General features: G+C 47.6%; 1 protein-coding gene across 1 annotated transcript in view; it reads right to left on the bottom strand.

The window, feature by feature from the left end:
• The window catches only part of LOC144103271 (monocarboxylate transporter 12-like), a 38,422-nt gene that overhangs the window by 1,476 nt on the left and 13,876 nt on the right, over window positions 1-23,070 (bottom strand). Inside the window, exons 4-5 of the mRNA XM_077636035.1 lie at window positions 21,380-21,637; window positions 8,145-8,352 (exon numbers count right to left, since the gene is read on the bottom strand). Coding sequence (XP_077492161.1) covers window positions 8,145-8,352; window positions 21,380-21,637 — 466 coding nt within the window. The remainder of the gene's footprint in view (window positions 1-8,144; window positions 8,353-21,379; window positions 21,638-23,070) is intronic.

Raw genomic sequence — 23,070 nt, 5'->3', positions numbered from 1 at the left:
GATTGGCCGGTGACAGTCCCACTGACGCCAGGTGTCGAATTCTCGTCGGCTTCAGTCCCACAACAGGTAGTGGATATCCGCCTCACAGTCTCTGTTCTTGCAGACTGGACAACCGGGGCGGGGATACAAATCTTTGAAATGCGGCCACTTGCGTGTCACAGCTGGAGTTAGGGCAACCCCGACCCGTATCCTCCGAAGCGCAACATCCTCTGCACGGGTACGACCACGAGGGAGGGTTACCGCACACGGAGGGATTAGAGCACGTGTGCTGCGCCGGAGGTGTTCCTTTCTTGTTAAAAGGAGGGTGGTGTCTCCAGAGTGAGGACTCCAGGTAAAGACGAGGTTGGGGTCGAAAGGCGGGTCACAAAATCTGCGCGGCTTTGTGCGCTCAGGAGGTCATGCGGGACCCACTCAATACGGATTTGTTGCGGGATGCGTGTCGCTAGATGATGGATGTCTTGGCAGATTTCTGGGGTGCGACTGACTCGTCGTAGTAGGCGTGTGACTTGAAGGGCGTCGGTGCGAATGACAATGCGGGCCGTGGGTAGCATGAGAACCGCGGCCACAGAGTAAAGTGCCTCTTGAACCGCAAGCATGTCTGCACAGAAAGAGGAAGGAGGTTCTGAGAGGCGAAACCTTCACGTTTTGTTCAGAGGAGGCTTGCAAGGACAGTAAAGTGCTGTTGTTGTTTCGCAGGCCTGAATGCTTGCTTCAACGTACATAACGATGGAGCCATGCGGCAGATTGGCGTCTTGCTCTATAATTCGGTCGCGAAACGACGATGCCGCGCGGGTAGATGATGGCCGACGTAGATCAGTTGGCTTGTTGTCGCTTAGCTGCACAAAACACCAGGGAGGAAGAGCTGGCGGAGGCGGCTGTAGAATGGAATGCGATGAAGCATATGCCATGAGTGCACACGTGGTGTGTGTAAGGCTTGACATCAGGCGGCGAGCATTGCGTCGTTGCTGCACCAGCTCATCTAGTGTATTCAGCTGCGCATGTTCATGGAGCGCCACGATCGGGGTAATGCGGGGAAGGCAAGTGATCACCCTCATTGCCTCTTGATTAACAACTTCTAGACAATCCCATTGAGCCCTCGTCAAATACTGGAATTGGGCTTGGTAAACGAGGCGCGGTTGCACAACCGCCCGCACCAACTGTTGTGCAACATGAGAGCGGGCTCCGCATGTTTTAGGAGCAATGCGTCTAATCAGACCCAACGCCTGAATTGCTTGCTTTTTAGCCAGAGAAAGCCAAGCAGTACCTGTTCCTGACTCGTCTATTGTAAAGCCCAATATTTTTACGGTCGAACTTTCTTGAATTGGTGTTCCGGATAGATGGAGACGAATTGGTGTTGCAGTCAGTTTACGGCGCCCCGAGCGGTTGGTGACTGACACGAACGTGGTTTTGCTCGCAGAAAGCTGCAAACCAATTGAAGAAGCAAAAGTCGACGTAATATCTATGGCTGGTTGTAGGCCTGCTGCTTGAGTCATCAGGTCGTTGTGAGTGCTCCACACCGCTATGTCATCAGCATACAATAAGAACTAATCTCGGAGACATCATGGAAGGGCCAAGCAAGAGGGATAAAAGCAATATTAAATAATGTTGCGATAACAGCGATCCCTGAGTAACGCCGCGAAGAGGCACAAATGATCCGACGGCCTCACCACTGAGGCGTATTGCAAAGTGTCGGCCTTCAAGGAAGGATTTACCGAAATTGCGCACTCTAACGGGGAAATGCAGCATGTCAAGCGATTTCAGGATGGCAGCATGACTGATATTATCGTACGCCTTTTCAACGTCCATGGCCAGTACAGTACGTACCTTGTGGCTGCGAGTTGAGGCCAGAACTGCTGACGCCAAAGCAGCCAGTCCAACTTCTGTACCTATGGAGTACGAAAACCAGTTTGGGCGGGATGGTAGAAACCATGGTGCTCAAGCCACCACGACAGTCGTGTGGCAAGCATTTTTTCGATAAGCTTGCATAATGTTGGCGTAAGCGATAGAGGCCGGAAATTTCCCAGATCTTTCGGCGGCTTCCCTGGCTTTGGTATGGGGATCACAATAGCCGATTTCCAAGTTCCTGGTACGACGCCTTTTATCCATACCTTGTTAATGGCGGCGAGGAGTTGAGGCAGTAGAGCGGAACTTAAGTTCATGTAAACCTCGTACAGAATAGAGTCAGGACCGGGCGCAGTCTTCCGACGGGCCTCGACTATTGCTGCAAGCAACACGGACATTCAAAATGGGCTTGCAATTCCCTCGGCGTCGCCTGTAGATGGGAGCTTATCGACACATGCTGTAATGGCAGCCAAGGGGGCTCCTATGACCCTTGGAGGCAACACATCATATATGGGGAAAAATTGCCGCGCTGCCTCTCTGGCGCTAAGTTAGCTGCGAAGCATGCTGTCGCCGCTGCGTCAGGACGACGAGAACCATGTTCCATTGCACGAAACGTTCGCCAGAGAGCAGCATTCTATGACTTCGTCGAGAACTGCTCACACTACGCATGCCACTACCGTCGCGAGATATCGCGTTCATATCTTCGTGCCTTGGCAGTAAGGTAATTCAGTCTTGTCCGTGCTTGCGCAGAAGTCGGGTCTCGGGAAGCTGCCATCTCCGCTTGTCGGCGAGCAGTCCACAGGTTAAGCAGACCAACATCCGGCGCCTGGCGATTCACGTCCGTCCAGGTGACGGCAGTAGCCTTATTCAGCGCAGTTTGTAAGCAGTCCACAAGTAGTGTAGATGATTGCAGAGAGAGATCTTCGACGGTGGTGCGAAACTTGCCCCAATTGACCACAGAACACCTACGGCGTAATCGGCGGGCCCTTGATGGATGGCGACTGATGATGATAGGATGGTGGTCACTACCCCAGCAGTCTGGCTCCAGGTGCCCCGATGGAGTCCCGGGTCCTGACCACCACTTAAGGTCCGGAGCATATGTTGGACTGCGAGCATGGCGCACAGTCGTCTTTGCTGAATCTGGATGGTTGAGTAAAACAAACAGTGCATCCGCGAATGCGTCCCGCACACGCCTACGGGTGCTTGAAGTGGGGTACCCCCAGTCCGGATGAGGGGCGTTAAAGTAACCACCGACTAACACAGGCCACCCTAGGTGGTGTCGTCGTAGATTTAATAACCACCCCAGATTAATGCGGGAGGGACCTCCACCGGCGGGTCTTACATAGTATGACACGACCACAGCAGTTGCCTTGGGAAGCTTCACAGCCACTGCGACTACCTCTTGATATGAGGTGCACCAGTTTTCTAGAGAGAGGCGAACTTGAAGAAAACGCGCATCAACGTACACCGCCGCCTTTACCGGAGAGGCAACAGTGTGCACAAGGCGGTCGTTCATTGAAGGAGACATGCATCCATTAAAGCCCGGAATGGATGGCAAGGCATTGGTCTCCTGCAGTAGCAGGGCCCACACCTGGAGCTTGTTCATGCGAAGTCGAGATTTGAGCTCTCCCAGCTATGTGGAGAGGCCTCTGCAGTTCCATTGGAGCACACCACAACAACGTGTACTCGCCATTTCGATTAGGCTTCCAAGCGTTTTAATAGAACTGATGTCAGGTTAGATAACTGGTTTACCATAAATCGGAGGAGGGATGTTGTTGAGCTATCCTGCAGTGCTGCAGAAGCCATGGTAGAGTCTGCGAAAAACGCATGAGGGCTGGACGATGTCGAAGGTGCTGCAGCATTGATTGGCGTGGAGTGGAATTTCGCTGGTTGTCTACGGCGAGCAAGCAGTTCACGGCGTTGCCGTAGCTTAGAGACCTTAGATAAGTTTTCGTCCTCACCTTTCTGTGCCAACCGGCAACGTTTCACTCGAAATCTCTGCTTATTTTCAACACAATCAGCACTGTTTAGTCAAAAAAGTTTATCATGCAGCGTCCTGTTTCCCGTCGTCTTATTTTCACGTGGTTTCTTATGTACTACTGCGCTTGCATATTAAATATGTATAATGCATCTGCTTTTATATGCCAGAGAAGGTGGATTGTTGAATTCACAATGTCGGCAAAATATTTTTATGTATGTGCTGTAAGTTCGGTATACTACACTTCGGGTTGCATATTTTTTATATCCCTTTTTTATCACATTTTTATCACAGTGGTTTGATCGACACCGTGGCCCCTTTCATGAGCTTGCGAGTGACCACGGCCACGCGTTTCTATTACGCATTGTTATGGCACTTCTATAAAAATGCCGCATCGTTCCCAAAATCAGCACGACGTACTTCTGTCAGACGGACGGGCTCACCGAACGGTTTAACCGGACGCTCCGTGACATAGTACGATGGTCACCAGTCAGACCAATCTAACTGGGACCTCGCACTTCTGTTTCCCAAATACGCCTAAAACACAGCCATCAAGTACATTACATTTCACGCGTTTTTTTCTTCTTTGCCGACGGGAACTTGCAAGCCTGCTTGATTTAACACTTCAATGCCATCTTGATGCCTCAGGCTGTATGTCTACATGCGTCCGAAATTGCAAAGTATGTATATTGGGACTGAAGGCCAAACTCGTAAATGGAGCGTTCCCCAAACTTGGTAACCCATAATCTGAAAAAAATATCGTCTGAAATCAAATGCTGTCAGGTGTGCACGAGCTCCACGGGGAGCTGCCAGATGGCAGCTGCCTGCCGGCATCATTATTATCATTTTCCAGGACCCACTGCTGTGCAGCTTACTGCTATCTGTGAGGACCTCAAAGTCTCGTCCGCGCTGTTTGGAATCACTTTCATTTCAGCTGCACCTTGAGCCATCCTTTCAAAGCAGCTACTTCAAGTGGATGGCCCTAGCCGACCACGAACTGACTCCCACAGGACGACTAAGAGCATCGGTTAAGCTTGTGTAATCCTGGATTTGAATGCATAGTGTGCTGTGTCACCTGAAATTGTCTTTAAAAGGCGGAGTTAAAGCTTTTCTTATTCAATGGACGCTACAGAAGACTGCACTTACGAGGGTGATGACTAAAATGATGACGATGAGGACCCTACAAAAGGAGGTCTCCATGTTGCGCACAAACCTAAATACACTATTGCGCTTTCCCTACCAGTTCTCAGAGACCGCCAACGAAGAGAGAGCCCAAAGCATTATCTACAAAGTTTCGTGCACCGACTGCGACGCAAGCTATTTCAGCTAAACCAAAAATCTCAAAGAATTCGGCATCATAACAACGACGTCCGCAACTTCGCAAGAGAGCGCAATCCTGTAGCCGAACATTCCGAAGAATCAGACCACAGAATCAAGTTCGACGAAACCGGCATCCTCGGAACAGAAACAAATTACCACAAAAGGCTCCTTCTGGAATCTGGCGCATCCAAACTACCCCGAACAGAAACAACCGCACAAAAGGAAACATGCCCCCAGTATATACCTGCGGACTTCGCTCAGGAACTCAAAGAAAAATTGCCAATGACCGCCTCCCCGCGGTACGGCAACGTGACTCACAGCCTTAAACCCCGCCCCTCGTCCCTCCCTCCCCCATGCCTTCCGCATCATAGCTTTCGTTCTCTTGGGCTCCTGCTCCCCTCCATGCATACTTAAAGACGCTAGCTGCTGCCCACAGTCACCCCTGATGAAGCAACCAAACCGGCTTGAAAACGTTGAGTTTCCAATTAAAGTTTTGGGTAGAGATGTGCAGAGTTTATTATAAATCCTAGCAGCGGTGGCAACAACTGCTATAAAAAATCACGCAGTTTCAAATTATGGGCTACATAAATCGTCAATCTGTGATGAACAACAAAATAGTTACCAGAATATCGCTTGAACTCTAGTTTAAATGGGCGATTTCGGGTAAGCGCCGTACCCCGCTCTAATTTCAAAAATAAAAGTGCGGCCCCTACCCGTATACATATGGTAAGCCGAGTTATGTCGCCCTTTAGTCCGTTCCCCACTCGTCCGGTGATCCCAGTCAAAAGAAAGAAGGCCGTTATAGCGATCAACCCCACGTCGCTCTACCAACCGGCCAACGTGTTTGGCTGTGAATCCCTTCAAGAACTTTTGGGTTGTCGTCCAAGTTCCTCGCTAACTGTGACGGAACTTCCAGTGTCGTTGCTCAAAATACTTCCGTTAGCGAAGTCGCCCTATTTTTAACACTTGCCTTTGATCTCCGCCGCCGCCGTCGTGGCTGAGAAACAGTTCACGTCAGCAGCCTGAAGCTCCGTCGAAACTGTGTGTCTATACCGTCCTGAGTTGACAGGGTGGCTCCTTTCTCCGAAGGGGTCGTTTTAACAACTACGATTTCTCAACACAGTAGCGGAAGAGCTCTCACCGGGCGTGTGCTGCGGCTGGTTTCAGGAACGAACGCTGACTGGTGATGAACACTGTTTCGTGCTACTCGGTGCTCTAAGCCGAAAAATTCGAAGGGACACTTATGCTCTGCCTTAAGGGTACGGTACTATAGGGTAATGGTCAATTAATTGCCATATATGCAGAATTTATCATTCTCTACATTACATTCATAGATTCCCGGTACTCCTCCCACCACTCCTGGCGCAGTGAGGCAGCGGTTCAGCGATGGCTGGCGCTGCCAGCGGTGGGAATTGTGAGAACCAGGCTGGCCTTTCTGAGCGATCAATCATTACTTTAAGTGCCGCCTGCCACAAGGGCTGTTCGACCACTATTCGGTGCGCAGGTTTTGATGACGCTGTAAGGTCGCGTGACCTAGATGGCCCACCTGCCACGTACGCTGCCCTCTGGGAACCACCTCATAGAGTCATGCCCGTGCTTTTTTCGCTCGCAACATCGTCGCCGACAGCGCCGACGCCGAAATTTCTGGAGAACGGGGCCGTTATTGGTCTCGCCATGAAACCCCTTTCCACAACGATTATGTTTTGCAACGTCTGAGAGACTTCCCTTCATTCGAGGCCATAAATGGTGAAAGGAGCGCGTATGCAATACATCATTGTTTTGATTGTCCGAGGACAATGGTGATATTGCTGTCTCTAACTATTTTGCATGAGCATGATGATTATCGGCATTATTATATAGGATATTGAGCAAAGTGCAGCCAGTTCAATTGCAACTTTTTCCCCTCATGACCTCTACTCTTCCTGCGCTGGCCGTGGCTCGTAGTTCAGCTATTTTCGCAATTCCTTCATGTGAATCTCCTGCGCTCAATGCTTGCTCTCTCTTCGTATTCACTCCGACACAATAATTCGCCGCTGATTGACAGTTCTGTGCGCTGCGTGACGTACTTCTGCCAATTTATTATATTTAATGGGGCTAAGTATTCCAGTCTTTCGCTATCCCTTTAGTGCACCCTCTTTTCATGTGGCCTTTTAATGGCATATCGGTGATTGTCCTCAGCAAATCAACTGAACTCTCATTTACGTACTCCGGTTATTAGGACGGCAGACACAGATCTCACAGTGGAGCATGACTTCAATCCTGCGCCCCATACAGACTTTCTGAAATTCTCACGTCGCCTGGTATCGTCAACGACACAAAAAACCGTTTAAACCATTTTTACAAAACAGCAGGTGGGGTATAACAGAGAATTCTTTTATTCAAGTCAGTAAATAATGTAGGTGTATAAGAGTACTTCACACTATTATTATGTTTGCAAAACGTGCTTTTTTTGTATGCCTTTGTCCAGTGTAGTGTCATTGCGAAAAAGAAATTATTAATGTCGAATCGCAGTTTGCAATATTCGATAAAAGTTTTTGCCAAAGAAAAATATTTCTTTGTGGCTTAATTTGGCTGTTACTTGCTCTGGCTACGACTTAAGTCATGGTTCCGGTAAAGCTACTGGATAAAACTGGGGCAGACCTGTTCTGCACAGCCTTGGCATGTGTAAGGCATCACAAATAAAGCAAGCATAGGCCAAAGTACGTCAGACGATTCAAATCAGAAAATGTGAATTGATGAGGGGGCAAGTCTAAAAGCTGTTTTCTAAAACTGAAAAGGTAAATACTCGAACTTTGATGTTTTCTATTGCCATTATCCACATCGGAAAGCGTCATCAGAATTGCTCGGTGATCGTGAATAAGGCATAAGGATAGACTAGCGGGTAAAACGCCGCGGAAACAAAATAATATCAGACTCAGTATTAACTTTGAATGGCCTTGGAATCTCGTAAAGCCTACGAATAAGTCGAGATCAGCTGAACGCGTTGAAATTGCTCATCACTCACCGATGAGCATGGGCCTGAAGAGCGTCGCGATGCCCATGGTCAATCGATGCAGGCCGTACGTGAGAGGCAGATGGTGGTCGCCCAGGTGATCGGCCAGCAGCACCGGCATCACGGCGATGGTCCCGCCATTGTTCAGCCCAAACACCAGAGCCAAGACCACCATGTGTGCTACGCTTGCCAGCCGCGTCAGGAGGACGTAGCAGACGCCCTGCGCCAGCACCAGAGGGAGCTTTTTTCACAGATACAACGTTTGGATGCGTGTGCAGTAGGACTGTGTGAACAACCCTTTTTTGAAACGTAACCGAATACGACTAGACTAGCTTTGTGACCGCGTCAATCGCGAATAACGCAGCTGAAAACAGAATCGAATACTAATAGGACAGTGAAAGGACTGAATCGAATACAAACCGAATATTTTTTATTATCCGTTGCTTCTGCGAATATTCGTGCAAAGCGATTATTTATACAAAAAATGCGAAGAGCTATCGGCGACGCTATAAATAATAGAATTACTGTTGCAGTTGCCAAAAAACGCAACACCGATGCCCACTAGGGGACTCTAACCCGTGAAATAAGACTGAAATAATATCCGTTGTTTACCGCCCACCGCATGGAAATCTCGTGCGCTTCATTCAGTTTTATGACAATTTTGTAAACTTTCCTTCACAAAGTAACCTCAAGCTGATCAATGACGGTGACTAACATTAAAATTTTAGAGGATAGTATTCCTGTAAATGATTTCAAAGCGCAGCTCCTTTCTTTTGGTTTCTTAAATCTGATTGTTTTACCAACTCGCATCACATGTTAGTCTTCGACACTCGATCTTCTGATAACCAACATTGACACACTATCATCTGCAGTGCTGACACTGTTGTGTCTAACGTCAGCGATCATTGCCCGGTTTTCATGATACATCGCAGCAATTCAGCAAAAACCGCTGATCCAAGTTAGCCTTTAGCTATACATTAAATCACAGAAAACAGCGTAGAACTGTTCAAACAAGCAATCATATTACAAGACTGGTCGTCTGTTAAATCCAAAGGTGCCGCGAATGAAGCATATAACAAATGTATTAAGCTATTTGCAGTTATCTATACTAAATATAGTTGAGAGAGAAAACTGACGCCAATCATTATTCTATTCTTTCCCCACGTTTCGGGACTAACTCGGTCCCCTCTTCAGGGGTGACTAAAGTGTGCCAGCAGCAGTGGGTTGCTGCCTTCGCTCTCCCTTTGTTTGCACGTGACTCAGTCCACTAACGTACGCGGAGGGAAGCGTTCGTGCACTCCTATTCATCGCCGCCTTTGTGATTCTGATGTGCCATGACTCCACAAGTCGCCTCTTGAACAGGTTTTGTTCCACTGCCAAGACGCTCACCTCCTAGAAAACTATTCCGTGGTGAGCGTCTTGGCCATGGAGCGAAGAATCTCTGGCTCCGAAAGGCTGCCATTGGAATTTGAACCTGGCAACGTTTTATGCTCGATCCTGATCCGGTAAGGCAGTGTTGTTAGAGGAACTAGCGAGTATTAAATCATAGAGTACCAATTGTGCATGTTCTCTAAATCCATACCTTTCAAGTGTTAATTACATTGGCGTTCATCTCGATTCCACCATGTCCTATAACAGTCATTTGGTGAACGTTGGTGAAAGGCTGTGCAAAATAACTTGCCTGCTTGCCCCTGGGGACTCAGGGCCGAAGGTTGATTGGTTTGCTCATGGAAGGCTGTGAAACATGGGAGAGGGCTTCGCCCTGCAGTGGGCGTAGTCAGGCTGATGATGATGATGATGATGATTCGCAATTTACATAAGGAAAATAAAGGCACATGCATTGGCGTAGTGTGTGCTGCGATATGAAATTTGTTATTTTTATTTCTGCTCAGTGTTCGGGCGCAAAAAGGTTGATTGCTTAATGCAATATATAATCCGTTCTGTGATGAATGGTGAGCCAATCTCCGACAATTCCAGTCTTTCCTCGTGCAAGCGTATGAATTCATTCACGCTGTTATTGAAAGGAACTGTTAATCTCAAGTATCTGTGGAGAAAGAAATTTTTCCTCCTACACGTTCCCGCTCGAGTACTACTCTTGCGCGATCGTTTTGTTTTGCCTAGAGTACAGACAAGATACGGTGAACGTGGTCGTGCTCTCTATGTGCTCAGTGTGTCTTGGACAACTTGCCAAATAACATTTTCTTTTTGCAGCCGGAAGGTCGTGAAGTCTGTTATTTTAGATTTGTATGCTTGACTTTTTATTTTTTTTATTTTCTTTCTCTCATTTTTTCACTCCTTTTCTTCCTGCTTATCCCTTAATTTTACTGTACTTGTTTTGCGATGTGAACTGCATGTGCCGTCTGCTCTGACATGACCCAAGCAGCCGGGCACTACCCACAAGTCCTCTGTTATCTTGGGTAGGCCCATATATGTACCATGCATTGCACCAATAAATAATTTGTTATTATTGTTATTAAAGGGGATGTTATAGCATTTAGTGAGGTTATTTATTTATTTATTTGTTTATTTATTTATTTAAATACCCTAAAGGCCCAAGTGGGCATTACATGGGGGGGGGGGGGGGGGGGCATGAAAACAACACAATACAGATTATTGGCACACAGTAGTTAACAAATACAAAGAATAACTATATATACAAATTGCAAGTACACATCCCTGCAGTCGCTGAAAGATACATAGGTTGAGCGTATAAGACTTAATGCTTCAACAATACTGAAAATATCACGGTGAATTTTGTAGGCCAAGGTGCGATGAAAGTTTTGTCTGGAAATGTGATAGCTCAGTTTCAGAAACTATGTCAGCCGGTAACGAGTTCCACTCTGCCATAGATAATAGTAAGGGTGATGTTTGATATTTCAGTGTTCGTGCGAAGATGGGTTGCACTTTGTGGGAATGATCAGACCGGGATGAAACATGAAGGGCAGGGGCGATGCGATCAGCTGTGAACGGGGAGCCATCGTAGTACAAGGAATGAAAAAACGATAAACGAGAGAACTTGCGTCGAGTGATAAGGTCGGGAAAACTGATAGTTTGCTTCAATAATGACACACTTTCATATGGTAAGTATGAAGAAAGGATGAACCGAGGACAGGTGAGGACAGGTGAGGCGTATACAGTGCTAAAGGACGGGCACATACTGTACTATCGCCTATTAGCGGACAGACGAGAACTAGGGGTGGGATTCCTTATCAATCAGGCTACAGCTGTCAACGTAGAGGAGTTTTACAGGATTAACGAAAGGGTGGAAGCTATCGGAATTAGGTTCAATAGGAGGTACAAGCTGAAGGTGGTGCAAGCCTACGTGCCTACATCCAGACATGATGATCAGATCATTGAAAGCTTCTATAAAGACGTGGAATCGGCATCGAAAAAAACTAAAATCGCAGTACACTGTACTGATGCGCGACATCAAGGCGAAAGTAGGCAAGAAGCAGGCTGGCAACCCGGTGATAGGTGACTACGAGACAGGATCTAGGAATAGCAGGGGAGAGTTATTAGTAGAGTTCGCAGATAAATACAATTTACTGGTCATGAATAACTTCTTTCGTAAACGAGAGAACAGGATGTGGACGTGGAAGGGCACCAATGGGAAGACTAAAAATGAAATAGACTTCAAACTATGCGCTCAACCTGGCATCGTTCAGGATGTGGACGTCCTCGGAAAGCTGCGCTGTAGCGACTACAGACTGGTAAGGTCTCGAATTATCTTAGACTTGAAGAGAGAGCGGAAGACGGTAGTGAAGAGAAAGCTCATTAACGAGTTAGCGGTGGGAGGGAAAGGAGAGGAATTCAGGATTTCGCTGCAGAACAGATATTGAGCTTTAACTGAGGAAGACGATCTTGATGTTAATACTATGAACGATAATCTGACAGCTATCATCACGGAGTGCACTGTAGAAGTAGACGGTAGGACGGTTCGACAAGATACCGGCAGGCTAATGCAGGAGACGAAATTTCTGATTAAGAGACGTCAAATCACGAGGGCGACTAACCCTACAGACAGAATAGAACTAGCAGAGATATCGAAACCAATAGATAAGCGCAAGGTAGCTACATAAAGAAGTTTAATATGGAGAGAATCGAGCATGCTCTAAAGAATGGAGATAGCTTAAAAGCGGTAAAGAGGAAACTAGGCAAAGGTAAAAACGAGATGTGTGCATTGAAAGACAAAGGGGTATCGGAATCAGCAAAATGGATAAGATAGTTCAAGTGGCCGAAGAGTTCTGCACAAATATCTACAGTAGTTACTGTGATTAAAACCTTATTGCGAGACACAGTAGCGCGCACGAATGGGTCATCACATGAGTAATGAAAGAGGAAGTAAAGAAAGCCTTAAGAAGAAATGAAAAGGGGAAAGCAGCTGGTGAGGATCAGGTAATAGCAGATCTGTTGAAGGATGAAGGTAAGATTGGGCTAGAGAAACTAGCTACCCTCTATACGCAATGCCTTATGACCTCGGGCGTAGCTGAAGCTTGGAAGAACACTAACTTTTCTTAAATCATAAGAAAGGAGACGTCAAGGACATGAAAAATCACAGTCCTATCAACTTACTGTCCCTACCCGACAAGGTACTCACTTAGGTAATCGCTAATAGAATCAGGGAAACTTTAGACTTCAATCAGCCAAATGATCAGGCAGGCTTTCGTAAAGGATACACGACCACCGACCCTATTCACATTATCAAGGTATGGAGAATGTGCAGATATAACTAACCAATATATTCAATCTTCATAGAATACGAGAAAGCATTCGACTGAATAGGAACCTCAGCAGTCATACAGCCATTGCGGAATCAGGGTGAAGAAGAGCCTTATGCCAAGATACTGGAAGATGTCTGTACCAACTGCACACCTACCATAGTCCTCAATAAAGTCAGCAATAAAATTCATATAAGGAAGGGCATCAGGCCAGGGAACACGATATCGCCGATGCTATTCACCGCCTGTTTACAGGATGTATTCCGAGGCCTGAATCGAGAACAGTAGGGGATAAGAGTAAATGAAAAATTTTGAGGGCAAAACACGCATTCTGAGCACAATCAAGGTAAAAGAGAAGTCAGAGCTAGAGCTATTAAGAAGTATTACAGCAGCAAAGATGGCACGTACTATGTAGACGCGTCGGGCCCTACGCACGAGGGCATACGCGATGGAAATCAAGTGGATGGACTCTCGGTGAAAACTAGTAATGTTGGGTTAGCCGAAAAAGTGGCGATAGTGCTGGCAGGCACTCACTCCGATGCCACGCACATAATTTCTGATACTCAACACGCCTGTCGAAATTATATAAGGTAGAATAGCACCGTTTGCCAGGAGAATTTTAGCAAACGAGCAACATTGCTCAATGCAGGAAACAAAACAATTGGTATGGGTGCCCGGACATCAGGGAATAAGAATTGGGTGTAGCGCAAATGGAAAATTCTCCCAGATCATGAGTGGCAGTTTACCAAATTCTCTCAAGAGTAAAGTGTGCAACAGCTTAATCTTACCGGTACTCACCTACGGGGCAGAAACGTGGAGGCTAACGAAAAGAGTTCAGCTTAAGTTAAGGAGAACGCAGCGAGCCATGGGAAGAAAAATGATAGGTGTAACGTTAAGAGACCGGAAGCGGGCAGAGTGGGTGAGGGAACAAACTTGGGTTAATGATATCGTAGTCGAAATCAAGAGATAGAAATGGGCTTGGGCAGGGCATGTAATGCGAAGGCAAGATCACCGCTGGTCCTTAAAGGTAACGGAGTGGATTCCAAGAGAAAGTAAGCGCAGCAGGGGGCGGCAGAAGGTTAGGTGGGCAAATGAGATTAAGAAGTTTGCAGGCAAAGGGTGGATGCAGCAGGCAATGGATAGGGTTAATTGGAGAGACGTGGGAGAGGTCTTTGCCCTGCAGTGGGTGTAGTAAGACATGATGATGATGATGATGATGATGATGATGATGATGATGATGATGATGATGATGATGATGATGATGATGATGATAAAAATGAATAAAGAGAGGGATTAAACAATAATGATTAAGTCAAAATGTAATAATTGATAGAAAAGAAAAGTTTGGAACACTTAGCAAGGCAGTCGGTGAGATTCTATGAGGAAATTTAGAACAGCAGTACAAACAGATGTGTGGCTGAACCCAAATGTGGTGGCGCCAAATGATAGCAAGAGCGGGCTGCTCATACTAAGGCCAAGATGCTGCAAGGGCTCCTCCAGCAACGTTTTTCTCAGAGAGTTGAATCGGCGACAATGCAGCCAAAAATGTTCTATAGATTCAGGCTCACGGCAAATGCACAAAGGGAGAGACTGCCAAACCCGACTTGTGTAAATAGAAATTTAGAGGCGGGATGCGGCAGCGCAGCCTCGTCAGTGATACTTCAAGCTGCCGAGAGCCACAAATTTTCCTGTTCCAATAATATTTAAGGTGCTCATAATCCGCCGATGTTAAAAGTGTTGTGTCTTGCCTGCTTAAAAACGCACGTCGCCGAAATCTAGATGCTGTAATATAAGCTGTAGCCGGGATGATTGGCAACACGGGGCTGCTGAGCGAAGTCTTTGCGAGATTATCAGCAATCTCATTTACTGTCACACTGCTGTGACCGGGAACCCATACTAAATGAACAAGACTCTAATGCGGAGGAAGTAGGGATAAAAAAGTTGTTAAAATGGGACCGTCAACATGTGCAGCGAGGGACGAACACAAAGATAAAGAATCAGCAATTACTGCAACTGCTGTAATAGAGGGGTCTAGCTTGCGTAGGGCAAGTACAACTGCTAGAAGCTCTGCTTGAAAAATAGGGTGAAATCTAGAAGGCGCAGTGAAAAGGACCAGTCTAAATGCGAGCAAAAATATTCCCACACCTGCTTTTTCATTTAATTGCGATGCCTCAGTGCCTATTGCTATATCTGTAGGTAGGGTCCTCAGATGATCTTCTAGTAGACCATTTAGAATACTCGGTGGCGAAAGTTTTGCATTTTTTGGGAATATGTCGTCGAAAACAATGTGGATAGCGGGCCCATTGCGAAGCACAGGAAGGATATCATAAATGTTTACATCTAAAGGCCGAAGTAATATTTGCACAAACACTACCTGAGGGGAATTGAAACGAGACCAGGGGACACCAAAAAAGGAGGTCGGCTGACAACAGAAACTGCTTTGGGAACGGTGGAAATGGGATTCATAGGTCCTGAGGTAAGTTTTCACAATTAAAAATTGAAGTCGAGATAAGAGAGGTGGAATGCGGGCTTCAAGGTACAGCACATTGGTAGCCACAAATTTTGGAAGGCCGAGGCACATGCGAAGTGCTTCCCTCTCTAAAAGGAGGAGAGGACGAAGTTTATATGTAGCCGAGCCTGAAAACAACACTGATCCAAATTCTAAAATTGGCCTGACATACATTATGTGGATCATTAATAGCGCATCCCTACGCATGCCGTACCGGTGATAACATAATCTCCGTAAAATGCCCCCGACACGAGCCCCTTTCGCCGCGACATGGTCAATGCGAGGTCGCCAGGTGAGTTTGTTGTCATAAATGACCCCTAGGTATTATAGGGATTGAACCTTCGGTATTATTTTCAACTGGCAAGTGAGAGAGACCACTACATGAGTGTATAGAGGGAAAACAAGGGTGGCGCACTTGCCAACATTTAACTTCAGGTGTAATGGGCTCAACCAGCGCTCAAGTGTATTCAAATATGACTGCAACAGACCATACAGGGAATGTATATCGGGCGCAGCAGCAAAAAACGCAATGTCGTCCGCATAGACGTAAGTGCGTACATGGCGGTGGAGAGGAATTGAGCTCAACAGAATATTAAAGAGCACCGGAGAAAGAACAGCTCCTTGCGGTACACCTCGCTTGTGTCTGTACCTCTCTGAATGAACATTATGTACGCAAAAGAATTCCCTGTTATAAAGAAATGCAGATATCCATGCAACTATATAATCTGGAAATTGAAGAGACTGTAGCCTATGTATCAGGATGGAATGTTCTACACTTTCGTAAGCTTTAGCGACGTCTAACGCAAGCAAAGCCTCGACGAGGCGTTGACGACGAGCAAGGGGAATTCTGTTCTCAAGATCAGCATGTACCTTCCATATCGAACGCCGTGGCCGGAAACCGAGTTGGCACGGACTGAGTATAGTTTTACGCTCCACAATGGCTGACACCCGAATTAGTAACACCCTTTCTATCAACTTCACCACGTTTGATGTTAAAGAAATTGGCCTAATATTATCCAATTCATAGCCTCCACCCTGATTTTTAAGTAAAGGGATCACCTTGGACAGCTTCCACTCAGAAGGTATCCAAGCGTGTTTAAGAGAGTAGTTTATTAGGTGCAATAAGGAGTTGGGAGACTCTTCAAAGAGAATCTTGAGCATCTTTGTAGTAACACCAGCAGGACCAGGAGCAGCAGCTGGCAATCTCTGGACAACTTGTGAAAGCTCTGATAGATTTACTTGTGAGGCATTATCATTTGGCACGACTGGTGCAAACAACAATGGGCGCAAAGGTAGTAAAGACGAGAACCGCTTTTGCAGGCCTGTGGCAATTAATTCAACCGCCTGGATAGCTTCTTCAGGTGACATAACTAATGACTGAAAATTATGAGAGGACATGAACTGTTTCCTAGACCGTAGAAAACCGAATAGTGCACGTCGGTTGCCCGCCTTTGAAAGATAATCGAAGTGTTGAGTCATATTTTTCCTTAGCGCGAGAAACTGTGCGTTTAAAGGTGGCTGCAATAAATTTATAATCACTCCAGTTATTCGGGCACTGGTTATGAAGTAACTTTTTCCATGCTGCCTTCCTCCGCCTGTAATCTCTTGTACAGTCCGCATTCCACCAGTTAGAGGAATTCCCTTTTGTTGCCCTCACCAGGAACTCCGACTTTTTACGGCTTTCCTCAATAGCCAGACATATGCTTGCTGACTGCTGGGCCTCGGCGATGTTAGACACTGAAGCAAGGGCAGAGCGCAACGCCATCTGAAATCTGTTATAATTTACAAGTGACCGCAAACTGAGAAGACGCCGGAGCTACACGCCATATGATATCAAAATGAATAGGTATAGGGTCACTTGAGGTGCCGCTATCAACAGTCGATCAATAAGTTACGCCAATTCTAGGACTAATGAACGTGAGATCTAAAACAAAATGAGTGTGTGAGCGAAGATAAGTGGCCGATCCTGAATTTAAGCACATCAGGTTGTGATCAGAAACCCAGTCCCAAATGCGCTTGCCGCATGTATTAGTCCTAAAACCCCACGACACATGTAGAGAATTCAAGCCCCCAGCCACGAGAACTGGGTTTTTACAGTTAGCCAGTAACAAGTCCAGAGGTCTAACATCCTGGACTCCATTGGGGAAATAACAATTTGCTATTGAAAATGGAGAGCACCCAGGAAGTACAAAGTCTACTGGCAAAATCTCACAGTCAGGAGACATTTGCTGAAAAGATACCATAGCCCTGTGGCAAAATTTTGAAGAGACTAAAGTTATTAAACCCTCTCCTCTTGACTGGCGATCCAGGCGAAATGAACGGTAATTTTTGATATTAAAATGTTTGTCGGTTGAAAGCCACGTTTCTTGCAGAATTATGACATGCGGATTAAGCTGGGTAGAAATGCAGTGTAAATCTCTGGAAGCTGAAAGAATAGAGTGACATCCGGAATAAGCTGGGTAGAAATGCAGTGTAAATCTGTGGAAGCTGAAAGAATAGAGCGACAGTTCCACTGCAGAACTCGCAACGACGCTATGGTTGCGAAAGCCTAGGAGCAGCAATTGCCTGCTCCAAAATGGTATCCTTGAGTTGGGTGCCAAGCTGCTGCTTCTTTGATTTGGGCTGGGTGCACGTAGAAGACAACGAATGAGACATGGGGGACCCGCTGCGCTTAAGAAGCCGCGCATCAGGCTCCACCATCTCGGAATCATAGATTATACCAACATCCCTCAAAGTACCCGAGGTAGGTACAGCGGAAGGGGTGGTGGTGGTGGTGGTGGTAAACATTTATTATTTACAAGCAGGTGTTTGGGCCCAGGCACTATAGCCCAGGTTCTCACAAATCTAGGTGGAGCCTCTATTCCGGAGCCCCAATGGCGTCTAGCGCCGCTCGCGCCCGGGCGACCAAGGTCCGTTGGGACTACAGGTCATGGCAGCTGGGCAGCGCCACCTCCCAGGCCTCCCTAGAAGGGTGGGAGATGAATAATTGGGAAGGGTGGGGATTGGAAGGGCAGGCCCAGACTATATGGAAAACGTCCGAGAACGTCGCTCCACACAGCCTGCAGCCACCATCAAATTCTGAATTGAAATGTTTCAATACTGCCGGGCACAACATTGTATTTGTAAAAATTTTGAGAAGAAGCCGTTCGTCTGCTATCCGGAGACCCTTACAGAGTTCCGGAAAGCGACAATGACTGTCCTTATAATATGTAGTGATGCCTTTGAGTGTAAATAGATATTGGGTAGGCTCGTAGTAGGCTTCCTGAGCAAGTGTGAGTGTCCGGGGAGAGAGCGCGCGGGCCACCTGATCGGCTAACTAATTGCCCTGGAGTCCCTGGTGGCCGGGAGCCCAGATGAGGTTGCAATTTGGAGGGTCGCTGGACCGATAGTAATTTTGTAGGATTCGCCAGGCGAGAGGAGGTATCCAACCAAGCTCATGGTTCCGACAGGCCCCCTTCGAGTCGGTAATGATGTGTTTCACTTGTGGGAGGGAGAGTGCGAGCGCAATCGCGATTTCCTCCGCGTGTGTTGCGCTGTAGGCGCGGAAAGTGAGTCCTGCCACTGTGGTGTTGTCGTGGACCACTGCTGCGGTGAACCGCCCCCCACGGCGGGGACCGGCAATGTCCACGTAGTACACGTGTTGTCGACCATAATGTCGCTCCAGTGCTTCCGCACGCGCCTGGCGACGGCCATTGTGGTCAGAGTGTGACATGTTGCGGGGAATGGGTCGGACCCTGAGGGCGCGTCTCCAGGGTTCTGGCGCTCGTGCCCGTTTCTCAAAGGTGATGATGTGTTGGATGTGGAGTCGGTCAAGAATGTGGCGACCGGATGGCGTTTGTGATAGGCGCGTATATTGGTTGACGAGATGTGCGTCTCGGAGTTCCCGATAGGTGTTGACCAGGGGCAGAAGCTTGTTCCTGGGGCTGTGATGCTACTGGAATTGTAGACCGGATAAGAGGAGAGGGAATTGCTGTCGAAAGAGGTGCCAAACCGGCTTGCACAGCATGTGTAAGCTCAGTCGCTAGAACGCTTGTAAGGCACTCCAACACACTTGCGACAATCTTTTCTACCATTTTAGACATGGAAGCTTCCACAGCAGCCGCAATTGCCTGGGACAGCGTTGAGTCTAACATGACACCTTGCCGAGCGGTCACACCGGCATAACCGTGGGCACGTTCTTTGACCTCTGAAATAGCGTCACGGCGCGCACAGCGTTTTCTGTCAATTATCTCCAGAATTTGGATTTCCTGAGCTCGAGAGGGAGACAATTTGAGTAGTTTGCACAGTGGGCACCACATGAAAGCCAACACTTCTCATTCTTCTCAGTGCAGGTGCTCGTTGAATGACCATCCCCACAGTTGCAACACCTCAAGTTGGATTTGCAACCGCCGGCGCTATGTCCATAGCGCCAGCAGTTGTTACACTGCAGAGGCCGAGATGATAACGAGTCTACCCGAAAAATTAGAAGCCATGCCTTGATTTCAGATGGGCAGGAAGTGCCGGCAAAGGTAGCAATTACAGATTCAGTGGACATCCGCAAGTTGTTTACATCCCGGCTACAGCGGTGCACAGCAACAACACCTGCAACCGACAGAAGCTCAAGAGTCTCTGCCGGAGACAGGGAAGAGTCTACGTCTCGTACAATACCTTTCGTGCACGCCAGATGTGAAGGGATGAAGGAACTTACCCGAAGGGAGGCAAAGGATTAAGAGTTTAGCAAATCTCTTACACAGGCGAGGTCTGCCGATTTGCACAGAATCCCGCCGCGTCCAAACTGGCGTACCTCTGAGATACACCCATAATGAGAAGTCGCCTACTGGAGAGCAGCCCGAACAGCACCAGAGTTGTTCATCTTGATTACACCACCATCCTTAGGCACCAGTGCGACAGGGATACTGCCGACACCACTGCACAAAAAAAGCTTCCAACGGCAGGAGATCAGGGGGCAGAGAAGCGGTCCAGAGGGAGCTCCCTTGGCCGGGAGACTGGGTCGACATAGCCCGGGCTTACTGCCTTACCGCGCAAAGACGCAGAGAGAAAAGGCCACAACCAGCCACCCGAAACTTAGCCGATCGATCCCAGCAGAGCAGAGCTTCTACCCGAGGAGAAGAGCTGCCGAGATTGGTCCAGATTGAGCTTCGGAGCGTTCGGCGTTGTTTTCCCGCGCGGGAGCCAGTCGAGTAGATGGGATGCTTCTCGTCTTCTTCTACTTTACCTGCAGGACACGGATTGGGCCTCCACATGGTGACCTCAGGAGTGTCTATTTGGGTTTTTGCGGACAGTGTTTCTGTGATTTCTATTTAAGTGTCGCTACGGTGGAGCAACTGCCGGCAGCAACTGCAAGGCTAATCCCACCGGTAGCTTACAACCACTCAACTCAACTCTTTCTCGTCGTCTTCGTTAACCGCCAGCCTCTGAAGATTCCAAAGCCGAAGATTCCAAAGCCAGTCTTACATGTGGTTCGTTGGGAAGATCGTGCACTAAGGTATATCTACAGGTAGACATTAAGAATATATGCAAGCTGCAAAGTATCCACAGAGTCTTCCCTGCAAGAAAATATGACCGACCAAATGTGCGAACAGCATTGCTATCTGCTAACTTCTCCTTTCCTCAATATCCAGACACCCATTTGCTCATCTCTCTTTGCGTTTGTCCCCCGCACCTTTGTTTCAAGGTGGCCTTTTCGCAGAAAGCTGACGCTGCGGTATCTTACATGCAAGTGGTAAAATTTAAGCGCATTCTTCTATTCATACATAAGAGATCAAATCCCCACTGCTAGCACTTAATACAAAATTTTACTTGTACCGACATCCTAAAGCCAATTTCCTTCACTATTTTCCTCAATATTATTTTCTTAAAGGCAGCGATAATTAATAAACCGGATGACGAGGTCATGAGCTAAGCCAATTTCTGAAGTCTCTGAACATAGTGCTCAGAATTGAAGTCTTGAGCTTGCAACTACAGCAAAGAAACCTTGATCTGCGGGATAATGTTGAAACATTGACCAGCAAAAAGTTTACCTGAATGGCAAAGTTGACGATCAGCAACTGCTCGCGGGTAATGAAGCGGTGGTCGGTAATGTACCCCGTGATAAGGCGGCTGCAGAAGTCACCCGCGGCCATGGCCGAGAGGAGCAGGGCGCCGTCCTCACTGGATGCCTGCGCCGAGCCCACTGCGTGGTCTACGATGGTAATGATGTAGGTGCTGAACACGTAGCCGTAAGCCATGCCCGTCAGCATCAGAACCACGAACATAGGTTCCCATAGGAAACCCAGCGTCTGCGCAGCGGACAGCATGTTCAGAATACAAGAATGAAGAAATCGCAATGGCAATATCCAGAACAGCAGCGAACATGAGGTACATCGACTGTCTGTACAGTTCAGGTGAAGTACTCATTGACAAGTATACGTAATGACTAAGAGCACAAGGCTAGTTGTCCAAAAAACCTTTGTCCATAAAGTTTAGAGACTGATTTATTTTCTTCTCTAGAAATTATCCCCCAAAACGAATGTTGGTGCATATGTATGTGTAGCGCCATTTTTCGGGCTAAACAGAGCTATTTATGTTAATTGCTGTGCCAGCCGCTAGATGGCACTACATGCAGAATAATACGTTGTCACTAGTCGTCTGCGAATTCTACCGTGAGTGAATGTGGAGAGATGGACGTCCACCTAGAACATCGTGTAAACATAAAATCCTGTGTGAAGCATAGCAAGACAGTTACACAGACGTATGATCTCCTTGTGTGACGCTTACGGCAACGAGACATTATCGCGGGCGCGAGTTTTCGAGTGGCACAAGAGGTTCGTTTCAGGGAAAACGTCGGTGGAAGACGGCACAAGGCAGGGCGCCATTCAACATCTCGGAATAGAAACAAGGTGGCTCGGATCAGGGAAATCCTACAGCAAGACCGCACCATTACAGTCCACATGCTATCAGATGCTCTCGACATTAGTAATACAACATGCCACCAAATTTTGCGTGAGAACTCGAGCAAACGAAAGCTGAATGCCAGACTTGTGCCACACTCCATCAGACAGGACCAGAAGGACACGCGGGCATCAATGAGCGCTGATTTTCTCTCCGAGGCAGAGAAGGATGCTGCATTTGTCGACAGCATCATTGCTGAAGACGAAACATGTTGTTTTCAATGCGATCCTCAAGCAAAGAGGCAGAGCGCCGAACGGCGGTCCACAAGCTCTCCAGCGTCGAGGAATGTGCAGCGACAGAAGACCGAAACAAAGACAATGCTGATAGTTTTTTTTCGATGCCAGAGGTGTCAGACACCACGAGTTCGTCCCACAAGGGCAGACTGTGAATCAGGAGTTTTACATCCGCGTGCTTCAAGACATGCGTGATGCACTGCGACGCCGTCGCCCTGACTTATTGGCATCTGGACAATGCAGCCTTCTCCACGATAACGCAAGGCCGCCACACTACTCTCAGCGTGACAAAGTTCCTCGCCAAGCACAGCCTTACTGTACTTTAACATCCGCCATACTCGCCTGACTTCTCCCTGTGCGATTTTTTCCTGCTTCCTCGAGTGAAGCGAGCCCTGAAAGGTCGCTGGATGGGGAGCTTGGAGACCATTCAAGACGCCACGACAAAGGAGCTCACAGCCCTGCCAAAAGATGCGTTTCTCAACTGTTTCCAAGACCTCAAGAAGCGTTGGAAGTTGTGTCTAGACTGCAAGGGGGACTATTTCGAACGG

Source organism: Amblyomma americanum, chromosome 9, assembly GCF_052857255.1.
Source record: "Amblyomma americanum isolate KBUSLIRL-KWMA chromosome 9, ASM5285725v1, whole genome shotgun sequence".
NCBI lineage: Eukaryota > Metazoa > Arthropoda > Arachnida > Ixodida > Ixodidae > Amblyomma > Amblyomma americanum.
The sequence above is the reverse complement of the archived record's forward strand: the minus strand, read 5'-3'. Positions and strand labels throughout refer to the sequence as shown.